General features: G+C 41.3%; 1 protein-coding gene across 1 annotated transcript in view; it reads right to left on the bottom strand.

Moving 5' to 3' along the window:
• The window catches only part of HID1 (HID1 domain containing), a 41,094-nt gene that overhangs the window by 15,046 nt on the left and 3,233 nt on the right, over positions 1–22,815 (bottom strand). Inside the window, exons 2-9 of the mRNA XM_082211040.1 lie at positions 17,927–18,076; positions 14,266–14,436; positions 9,560–9,673; positions 5,685–5,791; positions 4,649–4,762; positions 2,837–3,059; positions 793–849; positions 537–677 (exon numbers count right to left, since the gene is read on the bottom strand). Coding sequence (XP_082067166.1) covers positions 537–677; positions 793–849; positions 2,837–3,059; positions 4,649–4,762; positions 5,685–5,791; positions 9,560–9,673; positions 14,266–14,436; positions 17,927–18,076 — 1,077 coding nt within the window. The remainder of the gene's footprint in view (positions 1–536; positions 678–792; positions 850–2,836; positions 3,060–4,648; positions 4,763–5,684; positions 5,792–9,559; positions 9,674–14,265; positions 14,437–17,926; positions 18,077–22,815) is intronic.

Genomic DNA, 22,815 nt, shown 5'->3' on the forward strand with positions numbered 1-22,815 from the left:
ACCCCACATTTATTTTCATGTTAAATGTCTTGATTGAATAATGAAAAGCATGCTCTGCCAGTAGTTTCTTATGTGAGGAAATCAGCAAACAGCTGGCACTATAATTTCCTATTTTCCCCCTTATAGGCTCTTTCTGTTGGAGGCTTCTCAAGTGTCAGGTGTGCTGATTCAGCATGCCTGGAATCTGAAGCTCACATTAAGGATTGGGTTGACGCCTGTGCTGATCTCTGCAAGTCCAACCACATGCAAGCAGACTAGCAGTATCAGCAAGGGTTATAATGTCCCACACAGTCACCAGTTAATGAAAGAACAATACTAATCAGTATATTTTCCCTTCAGTGATTCCCCATTCCTGCATCTTTCAGTGCTAAACCAGCCAAGGGGGAAGGAGGTCAGGGGAAAGAGGACAACTGCCAACTAGGTAACACACACGTCCCTAGTCACTATCACTAAGATTCCCTTATTCCCTTGCTTGCTTTCAGCAGGCACAGATCTCTCCCCCTCTTGATTCTTTGGCAGACCCAACAGATGTGCACCTTGTTGAAATCACAGAGTTTCCAGAAGAGAACCAGGAGCTCCTGGTGGAACTGAATCTTCTTGGTAGAGTTTGGCAGGTAGGTTTGGACCAGTGGGTTGGAGAGTAGACGGGCCACTCCTTTCAGAATGAATTGAAAATCCTGCCAAAAAAAGATAATGTAAATGGAATAAACAAGTCCTGTCAACAAAGATAATGTAAATGGGCTCAAGGCTAGCCCAGTAAGTAGTAAAAAGAAGAATGTATGCAACATGTACCTCTTCTCTGTGTATCCTGGACAGGTAATTGACAAACAGATTGTCTGGTCCCGGAGGCTGCATTAAAAGGAAGTTGAGATAGCACTTCTCAGCATTTGCATTGGTAATTAAGGGCATATAAAAAGTTATTTGCATTCTCTGGCAACTGACATTTTCACCAAATTGTCAGAAAATTCTAATATTTATTTGACAAATTCACTCAGTTAGGGATCAGTGATACACAGAACAGGATTTGGTATAAAAGTGCTTCCACTCACAGAATTTAGCAGCAAGCCAAATGATACACCTTCCATTTTGAGGATGCAACGTACAGCAGTGCTGCTGACCAAAGTCAATACTTAGCATCTATAGACTAGGCTACTTACTTTACTTATTATATAGGGAATGCTATTAATTCTAAAAATTGACTTGCACACAAAAATAGGAAGTGGTTCCTAACACTACTATTGATAGCATGCAAGGTTTTAATTGTCACACAAAGATTTCTGCTTGGAGTAGAAAGCTCTGCAAAGTTAGAAGACTTGCGGTAATTTTCCTATAAAATGAATTACGGTACCTCTGCTAGCACCCAACAATTTCAAATTCTGACTCTTATAATTCAGGGGCAAGCTACATGTTACATGCACATGCAAACCCCAACACTATTTAAGAAGAGCAGCTTCTCAATTGGGTTGTTTTTGTTTTTACCCCTTTTTCCACGAGCCATTCCCCCCCCCCCATTCCAAATCACACTCCTGAAGGGAGCTAGAAGCAATTCCCACCCTGACATCAACCAGGGCCACACAGGGGAGGAACAATGGAGGATGTGTGATTTGGTTTGAAAAAAAATGGCTGTAAAGGGGAAAAGGGAAAGGCATAAGCCCGCTCCCCACCTCCAAAGCTGTTTTTCTTTCAACACTAACACACTGGGGCTTCAGTATTTACATCTCTGTGTAACATGCAGTTTGCCTCACAGTTTGCCTCTTAGTACAAAGTATGTAGGGACAGACAGCTGAAAGCATTCTAAGATTTGAAGGCTGAGCATCAGTTTGGCCAAAAAGGAGTGTTTCAGTAGAAAGATGACCTTTCCCTCCAATAAAGACCAGTTAGCTCCTTCTCCTCGGCAAGAAAAGGAAGGGCTAGAGTGCTCCTTTCATCTCTGCTCATTTTGAGAGCGACAATGGGATACCTTCCCAGCATGCGGACAGGAAGAAAAGCAGAGTGGAACCAAAACAATCACGTGTGCTACAACCGCAGTGTGAGGAATGCCCTGAAATGAGCTAGTTAGTATGCACATTAATACAGGTCAGGGACTCAGAAGAAGTTCAGTATTAAGGGGAAGCAAACGCACCACTAAGCTCTTAGGATGATGGGGAGTTCATGTCTCAGATTTACCATGATTACTACAATTGTCTCATAGCAAAAGAGAGCTTGAAAAGAGGTTTTCAAAAACCAGCTGGACTCTAGAAAACAGCACTATACTGAAGTATGCACTATTGAGAGAGGGCAGAGTACTCAAACTTCAGTAGAAGTCAGTCATCCCACTACATTTCACATTGTGGTGAATTTATGATACATACATATTAGTTTTTGATCTTCCCTTTTTGAATTTATTGGGCTTTTTTATAGGGACAAATCCATTTACCTGTTTGGTCAAAGACACCATCTGATCTTCTCCCAAAACCCAAACTACATATTGCATACAAACTCTCTTCCCATGTTCCTTATCTGCAGCAAAACTGTCTCCCCCCCCCAAAAAAAAAACACTTTTCCTTCACAGAAGCTCCTGAAGGGGTATATGCAACATCTGGCAGTTTCAGGACCTTCAGCCTGACCAAAAAGACTCTTGTGTGAGTCTGGGCAATATTTGAGACTGGTCTCATGACAGATACATACAGGAAATACAGAACACAGGAACACAAAAATTCCAGCTGGAGAGTTACTCTTTGAGGTGTATAAATTTTATAAATAAAATAAATGACTGTGTACCCACAAACTTCTCTAGAAAGGGAAGCCATCCTCCCCTCAGTACAAGGAAACACAGCTAAACTTGGGAGCAACTCACATCAGCATCATCCATGACTGTTCCAGTGGTAGTTCCATCTACTGTGGGGCTGGAGCTGGTGGAAGTGTCATAGTCCAGGGTGACTATCAAGACTTGGGCAGCCTGCTCCACCAGGGGTTCACGATAGTCCGAGAAGAGCAAGTGGTTATATGGGATCCCATAGCCCACTGGATCATAAGCACAGACGATATTCAAGAGGGAAGTGAACAGTGGAAGCGCATGCCTAAAAGAGGATCCAACATGCTCAAGAAGTTGCACTGGGGATGAAAAACTCTTCAAAGCTTTCCAAAGTCAGCTGTACTTTCTACAAGGTGTGCATTCTGTTAGCATTGATTCACTACTATGTGAAAGGATAGAAACCTGTATGCCTCAGGGACAGCATGGATTAGTGAAAAGGGGGGGGGGGACTTATTCTGAGGCATCATCTGATATTTTTAGATTATTCTTCTTAGCCATCTAGATAAATGAATCATTATTCCATAAGTGTGTCAACATAAACTTGAATTGAACCATTATAACCCATACAACTGTAATAAAAAAAATTATTTCATCACTACTTAAGTGCTGCTGTCATACAAATCTTCTACTGTATACAATAGTTGGGCAAAGTGCTTGTGGCATCACTAGCAATAAGCAATTAAAACATACCCTATCCCTTTAAAAAAACATTTCCCCAAAGCAATTTACAACAGACAATAAAAAAAAGCACCCACTCATATACCGTGCAATTTTATGAGCATAAAGGAGTTTATTTGTTTTCCTGCTTTACAGAGACGTTCCTCCTGCCATGGTAACAGGCAGTGAAATGCTCTTATTGCTCTCTCTTTTTTTAAGGGCAGTGGGGAAAGAAGTGGACATCAACAAAACTACCTCTTTCATAGACAACGAAGGGCTGCCTTTTGTTTTGTTTAAATTCTCTGAGGCTAAGCACTCTTCCTCTCCAACACTGCTTTGTGTGCACGATTAAGTCTTTTTTTAAGTGGCACAAGGCTTACTTACACACTTGGCACTTGCTCCCTTCCATTACATGGGGACAGAAATAGCACTGTCACTGGAGCTTGCTCCACCAGTGCTAAGAATAAAAAACCATTTTGAATCATCTGCAAAGGCAGGCATGAAAAAAGCTGCCAGCTACTGATTTTATCACATCAACTGATGTAGCAAAAGGAAAGCGATACCACTCAGCTCAGGAGTGCTGGTTGGATAAATCCAGTCATATTCTAGACCAATGAAAGCGCTTAAGCCTTTTGAAAGGCAGAAGACTGCAAGAGATGAACACCAGAGGGCAGGCATTCACCAGGAATCAAGGATTGCAATCCAGGTATAACCAACAACGTACAGTCGTCAGAATATTTGAAGCCACAATTGGAAACCAATATAGAAAGTCCACCCGGTCTACTTGCTTGTACTTCAGAAATTGGAGTACAGTGAACTTCAACTTCCAGTATGAGGCGTAGAATATATCACCTATTTGGGCAACGCGTGTGAGTTGTAAATAAAGCTAGGCAAGTGTGGACATCCGTAAGGCAGATATAGTGAAACACCCACAAAAAAGAGGGGTGACATGCAGAAGAGAGATACCTTGTCTATTGAACAGGCATCCCCAAACTCAACCCTCCATGTTTTTGGGACTACAGTTCCCAGCATCCCTAGCTAACAGGACCAGTGGTCAAGGATGATGGGAATTGTAGTCCCAAAACATCTGGAGGGCTGAGTTTGGGGATGCCTGCTATAGAACGTCTTAGGCTAACAGATTTGGATTAAACTATATTGCTCCAAAGTATCCACCACATACAGTCAGCTACCTCTCACCTATTCTCCGTGGAGCAGAAAAACTGGACCCAGGGATTTGAGTTGCTATCTGAGGAGGGGGGCAGGTACATGACCTCGGAGAAACAAGTCAGCAGGAGCTTCAGGAGCTCTGTTCTGAAAAACACAACAGCAAGAAATCCCAGTTGCATGAGGCTGTAAGGAATGGAGAGCTAATGGAGGGGTAGTTTCGGATTCTCTGTTACAATGTAAACTGAGCAACCTTTCATCAACCGCCAGCTTAATATACATTACTAAATGCATTTTTCTTCGTGTTGGCATTTGTAAGTGGTCACTGAGTAGTTTTCTTCTCTTATCAAAGACATGCTTTTTCTAGGAGCACTATTCCTTTAGCCATCAGGAGCCACATGCCACTTATGCACTCTCCCATTCACAGTATGTAGCTATTAGCAGACAGATCCTGAAGCTGAGACTCCAATACTTTGGCCACCTCATGAGAAGAGAAGACTCCCTGGAAAAGACCCTGATGTTGGGAAAGATGGAGGGCACAAGGAGAAGGGGATGACAGAGGACAAGATGGTTGGACAGTGTCTCGAAGCTACCAGCATGAGTCTGACCAAACTGTGGGAGGCAGTGGAAAATAGGAGTGCCTGGCGTGCTCTGGTCGTTGGGGTCGTGAAGAGTCGACTAAACAACAACAAGCATTGTGTCTTTTGTTTGGCCCTATTCCATGGAGCCCATCTAAGCAAAAGAATGATAGTGGGAAATAAAATGCAATGCAATGCCCGGTGTAGCCTTTGCATTAGCACTGTTGGCTTGTGCAACTTCATATATCGATGATGCCTGGGTTTTCATATTCTATCAGAGACCATCTAGAATGCAGACTTGAGTAGAAAAAAAATCACCTCCCCATATATGAAATTAATTTAGTCCTAGTCTTCAATACCATAAGGTTATTAGCACCTAGCTTTCGCCCATACAAAGAAAGGTCTATTGAGATGCTCACATTTCTGTATAGTGCCAATCATCCTGCCAGCTCTCCTTTTGTCTCTTCTGGAGTATTTTTTGATGTTCTTACCTGTTCAAGTCGTGGTTGTAGCTGGGCTGTGGGGAGTGAGCAAACCCAACACCAGCCTCCCAGATGTACTCACAGCTGTCAATTGCATGGATATCCTCAGCTGTGTCCTGGAAAAGAAGTCAGGAGATGAAAGATAAATACTCATGCAAACCGGAAGTGGGATTTACTTTGTCTTTTTACTAGCAGAGGCTCCTGCTGAATCTTCCAGCTGAATGAATGGCCAGGATAACCAAGATCAGGGTAAATACCTCCTTATGCCAAGGATCTCTTGTATATAGATTAAGAGGATCTGAGAGTTTCAAGCAGCAGAGAAGCGAGATAGGGCTACTAGGGATAGACCAATCAGTCTATTTCCAGTCGGTGCTGATTTACTGTGTGTTTATTCAGAAGTCTGTTGTCTGCCCTTTTCCAAAGTTTTTAAAATCCATACAAAAGCATTATGAATTCAGATACATAATTAAATACATATTTATCACAAAATAGGTGTTTAAATACACCTATTTTGGTGTATTCAACTAATGAGTCCCATCAGGAGACACCTGCACAAGGACTTCCACTTGTGCAATAGGGCTTCGCCTCTTTCTTCCCTCCCATGCCCTTCAAAATTGGCTCGGGGAGGTGGGAGTTGGGAGAACCCCAAAAACAACACATGGAAGGAGAGTGGGGTGTCGTTCTATCTGGCAAGCTGAAATGTTTGCATCGACAGAACAACTGTAATAGCCCAAGGTTGAATTCCTCCCACAGTTTATGCCAGTGAGTGAACTTCTAATCATCTTTTATCCTAAAACACATGTTAACAAATGTTGGTACGTTTTTGAGCCAAGAACCGTATTGCAAAACTTGGAGAAGCACGAAATCCAAAACATAGTCATGTTCCAATCTGCATATTAGCCCAGCAAGACGTAAGTGAAGCCACTTAAAAATGCAGAACAAACAAAATTCACTTCCGGCCTTGAATGCCACACATCGCAACACACAGCCATATTATGTTTGGTTGTTTGTAGGAACTGGTGGTGTTTGCATTTATATTAGTTTACAATTTAGAGAGGCAGAGTTATGACAAGGTTGTTCCATTAGTGCCACATGGCTTCCTTTCCCCATGTGCCCCTGGCACCCACAATCACACCCACAAAGGAGATGAGGGGGGCACAGGGGTGTGTGGTGAGAAAAGAGGAAGCCGTATTGTGCAGGTGGAAGTCCTTGTGCTAATGGAATGACTCCGCTGAATATAACTGAAAATGTGTGGCTATTTTCAATCTTCTGTTTAAATGAGCACGTCCTGCATCTGGGAAGGTGGCATCTGGTCCAAAAAAGCTTATGGTACAAGAAATGATGCCAAAAGACTCTATTATTTCTAGTCTTGCATTCTGGACTATCATCCAGGACAAATCAGGTAGTCTCAGACATGTTTAGTAGCAAACAGATCCCACAATAGTGTAGTTAGCCACAAATAGCTCTTCTTCTATACAGAAAAGGGCACATTCCAATACTAGTTCATCCATATTCTTGCTGCCGCTTTTCAAGGCCAATGAATCATTACTCACATGAAGACCCCCTTCCCACCAGCACACACTGAAAACAGTTATAAATTTAAGAAGCTTTTCCTTTGTATCCAGCTTTATTAAGGTTGACCACTTTGCCCTTCCTCTTATTTTCCCAGTATTGTTTTTTTGGCAGCAACACGCTCTATTCTGTGCCACAAACAAATCACTGGGACCACTTTTATGGAAACAAGCAGCCATTGAATACAGTGGCGTTTTATTTTACTTTTCAGGAGCAGCTGAGGCAAAAGGGGCCTCAGATTAATGTGCTCAAATTAAGGGCATCTGGCATCATTAAAACAAATCATTCCGGTGCTTTAATTAAGAAAGTTCTATGTTATCCTTTCCCTGGCACACACGGAGTGGCATTTACAACTCTTGCCCAATGCCTCAGAATTTCCATTATATAATGGTCAACCTCACACATCCCAACACAGAGACAGGACAACAGTTTGAATGGCTGGAGCGGCAACCAACTCTGCCTGCCTGCTAAGGCACAATCGTGCAGAGCAGCGCCTTCTGTAGAGGAGTACAACTTTTAAGCTCAATCCAACAGCTGCAATCTCCCCACGGAGCCAACATTTCACTGAAGGCAAACAATCAAATAAGTTTTGGGGGGTTTTTTGTAAGTCACTCAGGGCTTTTAAAAATCTCTCTCAGACGTAAGTTCAATCTGCAGCATTAAAAAAAGGAGCATGGCATAAAACGTGTCCAGCGAGCTAAAGGATACTTCTGCCGAGCTAACCTTGTCTCAATTAGAACGCCAATGAAAGAAGCAAGATGGTGCAATGATCACAATGGCTGAGATGCAGTAATGGGGACAGTGTCAGCAACCCAGTTAAAGGTTCACTCAACAATACCACAACACTCTGCCAGCAACACTCCTTGGACAGTCTGTACCAGGCAACTCCAATTTAGTTTTTCCAAGAACAACACAAAACTCATGGAAGAGAAAAGCTTCCTAATTTGACAGAACAGGCCAAATAGTCCGACTCTGTTTACATCACTTGCTCCTCAGCAGCTTGAAAGCATCATGCAGTGGTAGTGGGGAAGAGAGGCAGAAGGATCATGTGGTGCTCCCGAACCCCTACAACCAACTTGGTTTTGAATCCAGTGTAGATTCCTTAACACAATAACTGGTGCTAGCCTTTGCAGGGTGCTATAGCTGAGGATGGAGGGCAATTCATCCCATATGCATTTTAAGCAAATAGCACAAATGTGCGCTGGTAAGAAAATAACTGTATATTTAAATTTGCACTTCTATGAATTTCATGACCTAGTTCTTGGATCAAAAAGTATATGAAATTTGTAAAAAGCATAATTTGGAGTAAAAAAACCCCATTTAGAAATGTACTTATTATATTTTGGTAGTCTATAAATAAATAAATAAATAAATCACAGATTAATGAGTAAATACAATGGATTTATGAATGTATGCGAGACTGTCATGTTAAACTGATTCACCCATATCTAGTTACATCAGGTGTTCAGAGGCTAGCCATGTAGAAAACTATTTTCAAGCACACCCCACCAAATAGGAAGGCACAGGGGGTAGATTCAGCATTAGTCACACTAATTTTCCCATACATGAGTCACTATTCTGCCGTCAACAGCTCTTCAATATTGCTGGAGGCCCTTAGAATGACGCACTATGATAAGAGTGATTTCTACTCAACACGCAGAGGTCTGTGCAAGAACCCTTGCCATCAAAAGAAGCCACAGGCTACACATATTGTACCAAGGCTCTTCCACAGAGTCGAAAGGCACCCGTCCATTTTCATTTTTAAAAAGTCCTTGCTAATAGTATTTAATTATTGCATATTATGCATGCCTGTTACCAAATAGCCTTAAGATGAATTACTACTTAAACATGCTAAAATATGACAAAGGAAAGAAAGGAAAAGGAAAGACATGTAAAAACAAGCTTTTGGAGATTATTGCAGTGTGCCAAAGGATCAGAAACCGAAAGGTAATTTAAAATAAATAGATATCTGAAAGATTCAGAATTATGATTTTTATGGGTTCATCAAATTTTGGGTCATCAGTCTAATGTTAAATGCACTACGTTCACCATGCTACCTGCAAATGGAATACAAACTCATGGAGAAGCATACTGTGCCCTACATCCAACACAGAGTTAGGCAAACCTGTTGCGTAAGCATGCCTAGGTGTGCTGAATTGGGGCCTATAGGTGTGGATATTTTCTGTTAACATTCTAAGCAGGGCTTTATTCAAAACTCACAGTGCAATCCTAATCATGACTACAGTACTAAGTATTATTGAGCTGCAACCGTAACCTGTCAGGATAGAACAAAATCAAATTATTGAACTCACCACATTGTTTTTTCGGTGGCTCTGGACAGTGAATTCTGGACAAAAGAGCAAATCCGCAATGGCCAGAAGCAGCGACTCAGCGAGAGGCCTAGCATTTTCATCATCTTCATCTCCCTGCCAATCAAAGGATAAGTCACAGCATACTCGATCTGATCTTGACACTGACTGCAAAGCAACATTACTTAGTTCACCTAGCTTCCTTTGGAAGCACACAAGACATGTGTGTTGGAATAGGTTCTACCAAGAGTCACTGGTGCAGGATTCAGAAAAAACCAAAACTATGGAGGAGGAAAAAATGCAACAGAGGCAAACTCTAAAAGAGGCAGTGCTACTGAGGGAGAGGGTGCCAATGTGGTCTAAACCACAGAGCCTCTTGGGCTTGCCGATTAGAAGATCGGTGGTTCGATTTCCTGAGACGGGCTGAGCTCCTGTTGCTCTGTTCCAGTTTCTGTCCACCTAGCAGCTTGAAAGCACACCTGTGCAAGTAAATAAATAGTTACCGCTGCTGCGGAAAGGTAAACGGCGTTTCCGTGCGCTCTGGCTTCCGTCACGGTGTTCCGTTGTGCCAGAAGCGGTTTAATCATACTGGCCACATGACCTAGAAAGCTATCTGTAGACAAACGCCAGCTCCCTCAACTGGAAAGCGAGATAAAGTGCTGCACCCAATAGTCACCTTTGACTGGACTTATCCGTTCAGGGGTCCTTTACCTTTTCCTACCTTTACTGAGCTATGTGAAGAAACATGTTTATTTTTATTTAGAACCAGGCCTATTTCTATGGGTAAGGGCTGTGAACACAGTATATTTATAGGATAAACATAAGGAGTAGGACACAGCTTTTTCCACGTTCTAGCTGAGGAAGCAAGTCTAAGCACTAACATTTTTTCTTGGGACCACCCAATGGCAGCCTGACCAAGGTAGGAATTGAAACAAAGGGTTTATTTATATATCGTCCACAGCTTTCTCTCAAATTACATTTTACCTATCTGCAGTTTCTGAGCACCTTTGCTCTGCAGACCACATGAAGCATGTTACTGTGTCCAGAAGCAGCTTTGTGCTGCTGCTCTTCCCTTTGTGTTTTTAGTTTTCTAAATAAGTTCACATGTACAAGTTTCCATGTAACTAAAACTCAGGATGAAATATAAAGTTGTCTTAGAACTGGAAAGTGCACCTTATCAGTTTGTTTGTTTTTAATGATGGGATTACACAAGCACAGCCAAATACTCCTGGATACTTCAGCCAGATACTCCTGACTGAGTTATTTAACTGGAAATAAAAGTCGGGGGGGGGGGATGTAACAGGCAAATTAAATTTTTAACAAGAATGATTGTTATTAAAACCACACAATGGTCAGGTGTGGTTAAGAGCAAATGGTAGAATGTGGTTGTGGCTACCAGCCATAATAGCTGAAAATGGCGACTCCATGTTTAGAAGCAAGTCACCCCAATGAAGGGGTTGCTATCTTCATCATGCCGTACTTGTAAGCTTCCCAGGGGCATCCAGCTAGCCACTTTTGGAAACAAAATGCTGAGCTACTTTAGCTGCCTAACACGCCAATGCTTATGTCTTAGCACAAGCTATGCATATGAAGAAAAAGTAGCATTCGTGCAGCCCATGATCTCCATCATAATTGCAAAACCTACTGATGCATTATCTATAATTATTATAAATATCTTCCCCACATAGAAAATATAGGGCTTTCGCTCAGTGGAACACAATATATCCCAAAGTATCACACAAAAGTACAAAGTTAATGCAGACTATGCATTGCCAAAAAAATGGCTGCAAATGAGCCCAAATGTCCTTGGTCAAATAATTTAACATCAGGGCCACTTTGGCTTCAAATACATTACTGTATTCTAGAATCTAGTCATTGCATGAGCAGACCTTAAACAGAAGCATATAGTTCTTATGTTGCTGAATGATCTGTGAGAAATGTGTTATAGAGGCAGGCGGTTATTCAGCAAGGAGATGCTCTTAGTTTTGCTGGGGCAAAGCAAGTCTCTTACTTCAGCAGCCCAAGTGCTTCCAGGCATCCAAATCAAGCCCTATTCTTCTATCTCAGTGCTGGTGCTTCGCTTCAGTCACAAGTCTGCAGCTGTTTCCAAGGGAACCATACATCCCCTCTGCAGGCCTGTAGCACTGCCACTCAAAGCTCATCCTGGATCTCATACTCTCCTCCAGCGGAGGGGGAGGGACAGGGGCTTATCTGTGACAGCCAGGCCTGTATCAGCCTGTGCATGACACAGAGCCCTTCACTCATGGCAAGCAGGCTAGACTACAATAATGACCTGCATTGATCCAACCTTGTCTAGTACCATAACGGGGCAACCAATAAAAGCACACTAAGTGCAGAAATAGAAAACAAAAGAGATGAAAACCGGCTAGCTGCCCTTCCATTCAGCTTTGAAATCAGAGAAGGAAAAATAGTCTCTAAGAATCTTAAGGGCAAAAGCATCAAATCGATTAATCACAGACATCTGTTATTGTTAATATGGGATGGCTTTAACACAGAGCCATGGCCTTCAGTGTAGCATACAATGCACAGCTCTTGAGGTAAGCACCAATTACAATCTCCAGCTTAAGCTCCACTGAAATGAATAGGCAGAATTATACTATCACAGTTGTGCTCTTATAACTCCTGCTCCTTTTAACGGGTCTAGCCTAGAAGAAACTCCTGAAAAAGAACAGAGCCCATAAATTGACCCCCATAAATTATTTGATGTTATTTAGTCAACAAAAACATTTTCATACATATTCCCAATATTTCAACTACAGTCAAACCTCAGGTTACAGACACTTCGGGTTGTGTGTTTTCGAATTGTGCACCGCGCCGAACCCAGAAGTACTGGAACAGGTTACTTCCGGGTTTCGGCAATCGCGCTTTGCGCATGCACATAAGCACCGAATTGTAACCCGAGCGTGCACAGACGCGACACTGCGGGTTGCGAATGCTGCGGGTTGCGAACGCTGTGGGTTGCGAACGTGCCTCCTGCACGGATCACGTTCGCAACCCAAGCGTCCACTGTATTGCATTTGACCAATTTAATAATTTAAAATGTTATTGGAAAGTCAACACATTTAAACAGCTTGGCAGTCTGTAGGAGGATGAACTATAGTAAAGCAAAATGAGGCAAGAAAGCACCACTATGCTGTACACAGGCTGTAATTGGCAGTGGGGACTATTTTTAAGCAAGTCCTTCTGCAGATATGGTGTGGAAACAGATTTCCGTGGCATTCTCAGTTTAACAATTTGCAAAAACAAAAATCCCACCAACAACTCAAAAACACACATAAAATGGTTTCATCCTGTGTTGCTTATGGGTACAAAACTGCAGTTTGTAAAACAAAACGAAAATGTTCCAAATTCTACGAGCAAAGCCCAAATGAGAAACTAAATCAATAAAACATGCAAAGTGGCTGAATGCTCAATATTTGGTTGCAAAAATTTCTGTGCTTTGTCAGATTTAAATTCCTTGACAGAAGTTGGGGGTTTAGAGACTAGAATGGCATTATAGAAGTCAAAAGCAAAGAATTTTTATTACGCATTCGGGGAAAGTGGGCATAAACAACTCAGAAACTGATTGCTTCCAGACAATATGAAGAAGTCCGCCCCACTTAGTGTTGCATTGGGGTTAGCCCTCTTCAGTACTTCCTGCACATTTTCCAAGTCCCATTTTCTAAGGCCAATGCAGAGAACACATTTCAAGTGTTCATCACAATTTACACCCACCACATCCCTATTCCTACAAACACTTGGGCTGCACACATAGTCTTTGAGGAAAGTAAATTAAGAATGCCACCAGCCATCTCCTCAGGAGCAGGAAATGGGTTTGGATTCAGTCCTTTCACCTCCCCACCCAAACCAAAAAACTGATTTGTGGGATTTTAATACTATTATTTTTTTGAAGGTTCAAAGCAAGGTTTTGGCATTGATATACACAGCCGTATACAGCTTGGGACCAGGATAACTTGATGTTTCTACATCCCAGCTGATCATATATGTATATATGATCATATGTGTTGTTATTGTAAATAACAACAACACCTGGAACTACTGAGAGTATGTCTGAACCCTGAAAACTATTGTGATTGTGGTCGTTGGCTCTGAATAAGCATGACTTGGAACAAGAGATCAATAGTACAGTCAGTCCTTGCCATTTTTCACTGGCACTGCAGACCAAAATTACTCCTTACCAGGCTATTGCAGATGCTGAGTAAGATGCAAAATTCAGCAACGAAAAGCACCTTACGTTGTCCTTCCGAGGACATCATCAGTCTAGGTTCATTTAATTTTCTTTCCTCCCATCCCATTTATAGATAGAATGAATTTCAAGACAATTCTTCAACACCGGGTATCGTTTTGAGAATGACCAGCTTTCCCTTGAGATGCCCATGGATGAAAAAATAGTTTAAAAGATACAGGCATGGACAAAGCCAGGTGCCCGCTTTACCAGTCTTTCCATTATGAGCCTCTAGTCCTCCATTAAATATGTTTCAGTGCTTCATTTAAGAAGGTAGAAATGCTGCCAGGATCAGAGCAAACCAAGCAACACAGTCCAGGCATGCCTAGGCCTGGGTAAAGTTTTCCTACCTCTAGATAAATATAATTTAGTAGTTAAAATAAATTAATCATTACACTTTGATTAAGAAGTCCTTCCTCCTTCATCTGTTTGAAAGCAGTAGTACAATTCAATAGATACATACCCCTCCTCGACCTGCTCCGGGAACGGTTGACCAGAAAAAGCCTCTCCAGTCGGGATCCTCAAAGATATAGGGTAGGATGCGGGTCAACAGGCGGCTACAGTTCAGGACAATCTGCTTTTCCTTATCAGAGTGACAGCCACTCTCAGCTCCCTGCACCAGCTTTTCCACTGCCTGAAACAAATAAGGTAAAGCAAATGACAGGAACTGCTGCCATGCAGACACCAATTATTGCCACAGATAATTCAAGTTTTCAAATGGCTTACTGCAGCAGCAGCAACATTTAATAAATGCATCATTATTTATTATTAGTGCTGGCCTCTGTTTGAACGTAATAGGTAACATCCAATGTTTCCATCCCATTAGCACAACAGATTTCCATTCGTTTTACAGAACTTGCCCTTCTAGCCCCTTCCCCCACCCAAATTTGCTTTTGGAACAGAGTTCGAGGAGGGGGGAAGCAGAGGAAAGGGAAATACTTTTGTGAGCATTTAAATCTGATCATGCAATGCTGTATGTTACCCAATACTGAAATCCATCTGAAAAAGACGTTTTTCTGAGAATGTGATAATTTAGTAAAGGGCGGGGGAGAGAAAGGATTTCAAGACTTAGAAGTGTGTAATCAAAATCTTACTTTCTTCCTTGATCTTGAAAAATGACTGAAGGTTCCACAGATGAATATGCTGCTCTATGAGAAGTGCTCTTAACAAGTGCCAAGCATAATGGAAGAGGTGGGAAATGTGGATCCAACTGATTTGTAAAGTGTGGGGAGAGAGCATGCCAGATTTCCAAGATAAATACCTGAGATCAAGTTAATATCAATGTTTTTCAGGAACAAGGTCACTGACTCCAGTATAACCCTACCAGCAGCAGTCCGTGCCAGCTTCTATTTTTGCAATTATCTGATATTCCCAGATACATTTTTAGTGGAGGGAGAAAAGCTTTGGTCTGCAGTATGGTATGCATTACTCTTGAAAATGAACTCATATTTGAATTGGAAATGCAAAGTACATTTTGAGGATCAATATGCCACTTCCAGCTCTTGGAGAACTATCAGAAATTGTTTAACATGGCTGCTCACATAGTTTGAATAGCATGTATCCAGCCCAGTGATTTGCAAGGTATGTAAAGTCATATTAAAGGGACGCGAGTGGCACTGTGGGTTAAACCACAGAGCCTAGGACTTGCCGATCAGAAGGTTGGCGGTTCAAATTCCCGTGATGGGGTGAGCTCCCATTGTTCAGTCCCTGCTCCTGCCAACCTAGCAGTTCGAAAGCACGTCAAAGTGCAAATAGATAAATAGGTACCGCTCCGGCGGGAAGGTAAACTGTGTTTCCATGTGCTGCTCTGGTTCGCCAGAAGTGGCTTAGTCATGCTGGCCACAAGACCCGGAAGCTGTACGCCGGCTCCCTCAGCCAATAAAGCGAGATGAGCGCCGCAACCCCAGAGTCGGTCACGACTGGACCTAATGGTCAGGGGTCCCTTTACTTTACCTTAAAGTCATATTAAACAGAGTGCTCTGCAGGTAAATACTGCATAGCGGACTAGCAATAGTCCAATCTACAAGTATTGGTGGTACAGTAGATGCAAATAGGTTCCTCTTTCCTCCGTTTACCAAAGAGTAAAAGAAGAGGGGAAACCTCATACATTAAAAGTATTTTCAATGTCTGAACGACATTCCAGACTAGAGCAGTTGAAGTTCCTATTGCTGAATATGGGAGAACTCTCCTAGGATGCATCTTAGTGGTATGCAAATATCATAATATTCTACTGTGCCACATACACGTACAGAAAAAAGACAGACCCGCTTGCTTATTTTCTACACCTGAAAGCAAGAAACTACAAATTTGATGCATATCCCCTGTCCACGACACCCTTGTGCTGTTAAAGTCTTCTCTGTTAGACAGAGAATTACAAATATTCTGCTATAATGAGTAAGAAAACCTAAACAAGAAGAGATAAAACCAAAGTCTTTAACAACCGCTTCAACTTATAATGCAAGGGATTAAACAAGATGGAATAATACAAAGGGCATTTTTATAAATACTGAACTTGCTCTGGGGCACAATTTTCTGAGGTAGGAAGTGATGTTTGTTTATTTAAGGAATGCATTCCCTGCTTTGCAATATATGTCTCGCTGTGGCTTGTAAGATGATGATGATAGATAGATAGATAGATAGATAGATAGATAGATAGATAGATGATAGATGATAGATAGATAGATAGAGAGAGAGATAGATAGATAGATGATAGATAGATAGATAGATAGATAGATAGATGATGGATAGATAACCACATCAGAAAATGGAAATATTACAGCAACATTCATAGTGCCTGGGCCTCCTGAAATAAAACTGCTTTAACCTGCAAGATGGCCCTCCTTCAGGAGACACAAGCAATTTACTAAAAAAGCAAGTTCTCACTTGTTTTCCTTTTCACCAGTTTCTAACTTGTTTTCCTTTTCACCAATATCATTCCCTCATCACTACATCATGTTCAGAACTAGAAAAGCATTTCCAGCAGCATTTTTTCTAGCCTCTGAGCGATCAGGTACAAGGAGTTTTTCATTCGTGGTAATGATGATGACCATTTCTTTTCCAAAACATTTTAGGGGGAGGCTGGAAGCGCAGCCACTGCTCTTCAGCAGGCATTTCCTTTTTCTCTGGAGAAAACCTCTGGGACCATCCAAAGGCATTCTAAGGAAAGTGAGGGAAGAAGGCTAGGTGGCTGAATGCCCAGCACCAAACGTTTAAAAATAGTTCTTAAACCTAATTTAAAAATAATAATAAAAATTGGGAGGGGCAGGGGGTCTCGGTCCAAGAACACTATGCTGCCTGCAGACACCACATGGGGGACTCCAGGCTTAAAAGAACAGGAGAGTCCCTATAATGGGATTCAGAGGCATAATTGAGGTCACATCTAGTTTGACCCTTAGGTCTGCTTTCCTGGGGAGGGTTAGAAAGATGGTATTCTGGGACAGCTTAGCCTAGCGGTTACTTCGGAGCAATCTTTGCAGATTCACCAATTGCTTAACGGCAGTTCGATACCCTGCAGGCGCTGTCTGGCTTTTTTTAAAAAAGAAAAGAAAGAAAGAAAGAAAGAAAGAAAGAAAGAAAGAAAGAAAGAAAGAAGGTATTCTAAAATTCACCTGGTAAATGTAACTCCTGAGCACACTTAAACTAGCAAAGGTCTGTCTGATTCTTTGATCATATGTACCAAGTATCTACAGTTGAAATACATGGGAGCTTTATAGCTGGAATTCAGATTATTGCACTCTTATTCTTGCCTTGCAGGCTACTGCTGTCCAAGACTGATTGCCATAGTTAATCCTGTTGAAGTTTAACTACAGCTTTCATGTTTGCCTACCCTGCAGGGTATTGGTGGTTTGATACTATTTCCTCTTCCAGATTACCATAAACCTCAGCTAACAATGAATCTACTGAAGTATCTTTCTATGCCTTGGTGCTAATTTAGGATTGTTTGGAATTATGGAGTCGTTTCAAAAACTGTACATTCCCTGTGATCAGGGGTCTCTACTTAAGAGTGACGGACATCTCATTCTGGATTGGTTTACCTTCAGCCAATTGTCCCCCTTTGAATGAGCTAATGTTTGACTAATTGAATTTCACAGCGGGGACAATACAGGAAGAATAATGCCTTTTACCTTATAACACAAAGTAGCCAAATTTGAAGGAGATTCTTCCCTCACAGCTCTGATTTCTGCAGCAGGAACAAGAGCAAAAACATCTTGGACTGAAGTAGCTGTATCTGCCCAGAACTGGTCCCAGAACGCATCATCTGTTGCTTCTACAGGCTGAAGAGACACAAATATCAAAGGATTGAATTGATTCAGTGTTTTTATGCTGCTTTTTCCAACAGCAAAGTTGAGGTCAAAGCAGTCCACAACAATAAAGATAAGAACGCTTCCATCAGTATAATCATAGCACATCAGTAAGCAAAAGCGGACCAATAAAAAAGACATTTAATACAAACCCATGCTTATTCAAAAATAATTTATCAGAAATGACTGCTAAGCACTAGCCCAGTGCCAGCTGACATAACTCCTATAGAAAGTGGTTTTCTCGCCCAATGCAGCAGCACAACCTAAGAAGGCAGATGGGAGTAGTCAGGTGGTCTTTAATGAAAACATACAAAACCTGGAAATGGGAATGATTTTTGGGAAAGCTAAGAGGCACAGAAGGCTGACCGGAATGCAGGGAGTAGGTTAAAAACACCACCACACAATTATAACCTACATTGGTTTTTGAGTTACTGGTTGAATACTTGGTGTGATCACTTTGTTTATCAAGCAGACATTTGAATGAAGTCCATGACCAAGGAACATCCAAAGCCATCCAACCAAATCAACCCAATACTACTGACCAGTTGGACAAATGTAAATGCATTATTAATAAAATAATAGAGTATCTTGGAGAGACACAAGTAGGGTGGAAAAACTGAAGGGAAATGATGTAGAGAAGCTGAGAGCAAAAAGGCAAAGACTTAGGGCCAATAGGAAGGGGCAAGAAGCTGTGGTGAGATTCGGCAAGTACCTATGAAGCTACACCAACATCTCTTGTTCATTCGTTGCTGCTTTCAAGAAAGACGCTTTGACAGACACTTACTTTAATAGAAACCAATGCATGTGTGGGAACAGAGCTATATACACAGGCAGAGTAACACACAGCGTTCTGGACATGGGTGCACATCTACATGCATATAGTTTATGATACAGACAACCACAAAAGTCATACTGAGCAGACTTGATTATTTTGTGCCAACACAAACAGTCACTCTAAGAATACTAAGTGTACCAAGTGAAGAAGGTTCTCTCCCTTAATAAAGGAAATAAATTTCAGTCATTACAGACTCACTGAATACTACTCAGCAGGACAAGTCAAGACATCAGGTAGAATGAATATTCTATCGTGATCTTGTGTGTCTGACATAGTAAAAGCTCCAAAAGCAAACAGCAGTTCTTGCCTAATAGCAAGTTATTCAGGGCATTCGGCAATTTCAAATTGTGTTTGGAAAGGGTGAGGAGAGGAAAGACGACTGCTTGTTTAAACAAAGACAATTTCCTGGCTTCCAATTTCCTGGCTTTACAGCAGATAAAGGAATCCAATGCCTACATTGTTAAAGAACAGTTTAAAAAGCAAGTGAGAGTGAGAAACTTTGTCATGCCTGATTAATAACTGGCTGTGATGAAGGGGCACTACCTGAGCTATTGATAGGTAATGTGTCACTAAAACATAAAGACCAGAAAGCTGAAGCAGGTAAGCAAAGCATAAACTGGTAGAGCATGTTTGTTCTGTAGTGATTATATATTCCCATGAGATACTAATGTCAACTACCTCCCTGTCACCATCCTTAACATCCATAAAATGAGCCCCTTTGCATTCTCTAAAAGTAGGCACTTAATCACAGGTGATTGCCTTAATGCAGAAAGTATTTGCATGTTAACCAATGGGCAACACAGCAAGTCTGCATTCAGCTCCTTCTGAGTGAGGAAAGAGGAAAAGAGACTGAACAATCAGAAATAAATTCAGCAGGAAAGCATATTCATAGTACTGAACTACTGAGAATCAGGAATTTTAGCGGATTGTGTGCACAGGTGTAAAATGCATTTACACTGACATTCAGAATGATATAACCGAGGATTTAGGTAAAGAAGTGGCCCCTGACTTGATCAGAGTAACAACCACCCAGAATAAATAGGATTGGTATAACTGGGGTGCAGTGTATTATGCAACTCAAATACATCCATTACCTTGAAAAATATTCAAGTTACCAAACTCTTTTCAACATGGTCCTGGGACAAACTAATGAGCAAATCACCCACAATGCAGATGGATTAAAAATGTGACGTTAAAAAATGTGATATAAAAATGTGCATTATGCTGGATATGAAAAGGCAAGAAGAATGCAAAACTAACTGGAAGGAATATCAAATATAGTGTATTAGAATAGTAGACACAGCACTCATCAAAGAAGTGTCAGCCTTGCCTCTTCCCTAAGCTCCACCCCCCTCATAGTATCCTCTCCCACACCCTTAGGATGATGTCTGTCCCACACCCTACAAAATCCCCTTCCCAACTCCCAGAACAGCCACTTTATACGAAAGGGTAGCCATTTTGTGTATGCACCCCAAGCAGTATTTTCAAGGTAGGTTGTGATCTATCCATGTTGGATGAGGGTGGATATATGAGCACTGGCCCCATGCTATTAGCTGATATACTTTCCAGCCATTGAATTGTGTTAAGATGAACCCCCACCCCTCAAAAAAAATTGCTCTGCAAGCTTATCTAGCCAGATGGCCACAAGGAAGCCAGAGAAGGAAGTACAGTATTATATGCTCTCAAGGCAATGATTCACCAGGGACTCTGCTGAGAAGGTTGTGCGCTGGAAGAGTGTTTATTTACATGAGGAGGGTGGGGAGAATTCAGTGCTGTGCACCCATTTATCCCACCACATAATATTAATTTCCTTTTATTTCCCCCACTAAGAACCATGAAAATGTAAGGATCCCTGTAGTATATTAAAAAAACATATTGAATGTTACATTTGTAAATAATGTAAAACAAAAGTATAGAACATAAAATTTTAAAAAAACCAGTTTGATTCCAGATCTACCCTCTGTTTCACTGGAATGCAGTGTTTCCGGAAATACTGGATATCGTTCAGGGAATTAGGCAGAATGTCCTGGTCAGATGACTGCCAAGGGAAGGGGCCACTTCAGCAGAAAAGGCAGGTGTTCTACCTTACACTGAACAGTTTCCTGGCTGAAAAAACAGAAAGATTTTGCATTACAGAATCCTTCCCCAGGCATAACTATTTGGACTATTTATTATAGTAAACTGTTTCAATGATACTTCTTCAAATATCATGAGTATGTTTGATCCAATACTCTCTGTACAAAGCATGGGACAAGTTGGGGGCAGGGGAGAACATACTTGAGAACTATGCTTTTGGGTCACCTCCAAAGTAAGAGCCCAACAAAACTACCTTAAGCTGCTACCAGACTGATGTTCAGCTGTGCCATCCTTGATATGCCAAAAAGTTTCTACCACTTCCATTAGAATTAAAATGTATCTTGAAATAAAAAGGCATTGCAGACGAAGATATTTGAACATAACCACTTGCTACAGACATGCTGTGATATGTCTGCAAGCCTAAGAGGACCAAGGGTATTATAAGTGAGCTAATGATCAAAAGTAACTATTACCAGTGATGCATTTATGGCAAGGGGGTGGGTGTGAAACGTACCACCATCACCCCCACTACAAATGTAGCCAAGGAGCACAGCTCTTCTTATCATATGCCAGAAAATCAATGGCTACGACCATTTGATCTCAAATCTCCATAAGTGAAATTCTAATAGGAGATATAGGAAACACAATTATCTTATTACAGTGTAATGCTTTAATATCTATTTGTAAGTATTGTAAGTACCACTGAGTAAGGCAGGCTCAATGAGTTCAAGAGAACTTACTTCCAAATAAACAGGTACATGATTGCTGCCTTAGTTGAGTATTTGAGGAAAGGGGTTAGAGCCAGGAAACATAGCTGAGGTTTAAAGTAATTACTATAAAATAAAGCAAGAGATTTAATCCAGCCCCTCCAGGAATAATCCACCCCAAACCTAGAGAAAGTCAATGTGTGTATCAAGTGGTGTGTTGCGCATTTTAGTTCTGTCTTAACAGCTTTGCTTTAACTTGAGAGAAATGAAAGGATCTACTTAAATTCCAGTGGACCTGATAATTTCCAGAGAATCAAGAGCTCTGCATAAGATTCCTGAGGAAACAGGATACATCTGCAGAAATAAGAGAATAGTGCTACCCTTTGAAACAGGAAAAGGCAACAACGCACTCTTCCAAATCAGCATTAGCTAGATTTTCAAATAATGGTAACTTCATAAAGATAGTGCAATGCAGAATTCTGGACTTATATGGGAAATCTGGGTTCAAATCCTTGCTGAAGTTGGTGGTCTTGATAAAATCACAGTCTCCTAGCCTACTTATATGTTTGGTGCAATAATAAGATGCTTTGTAACTGCCCAGAGCCTTTTATGAGGGAAGACAACCTAGAGCTGTATAAAAATGAAAGGAGATCCTATGCTTACACCTGCAAGGTAAGACAGGTATACAAATTAGCCCGCTGAATTGTACTTAATGTTGTCAAGCAAGAAAGCCTAGTTTGACCGTAGCTGCCCAAATAACTTTTGCTTCTCGTGCCTAAGGCCAGTTGCCTTGCTGAGTTCAAATGCCTAAAATTAATGCCTCTCTATTTGCTAATCCTACCCATCAGTAAAGGAGACAATAGGAAGAAGGAAGGCATGTGATAAAAAAAAATTGTCATTTTCTCTGGAGAAGGTATTCCAGTTGCAATATAAAAAGCAATCCATCAACACTGACAGAATGCAATGGCAGGCAGCATATTTTCACCAAAGAGACTATGGAAAAGATAGCACTGCTTATTTGCAATTTGTACAAATTACATTAACATAGTAAAGACACCAGTCCCCAGGTTACAGACGCACATAGCCTTTCATAC

This window comes from Podarcis vaucheri, assembly GCF_965113315.1.
Source record: "Podarcis vaucheri genome assembly, chromosome: 2".
In the NCBI taxonomy this organism is placed as follows: Eukaryota; Metazoa; Chordata; class Lepidosauria; order Squamata; family Lacertidae; genus Podarcis; species Podarcis vaucheri.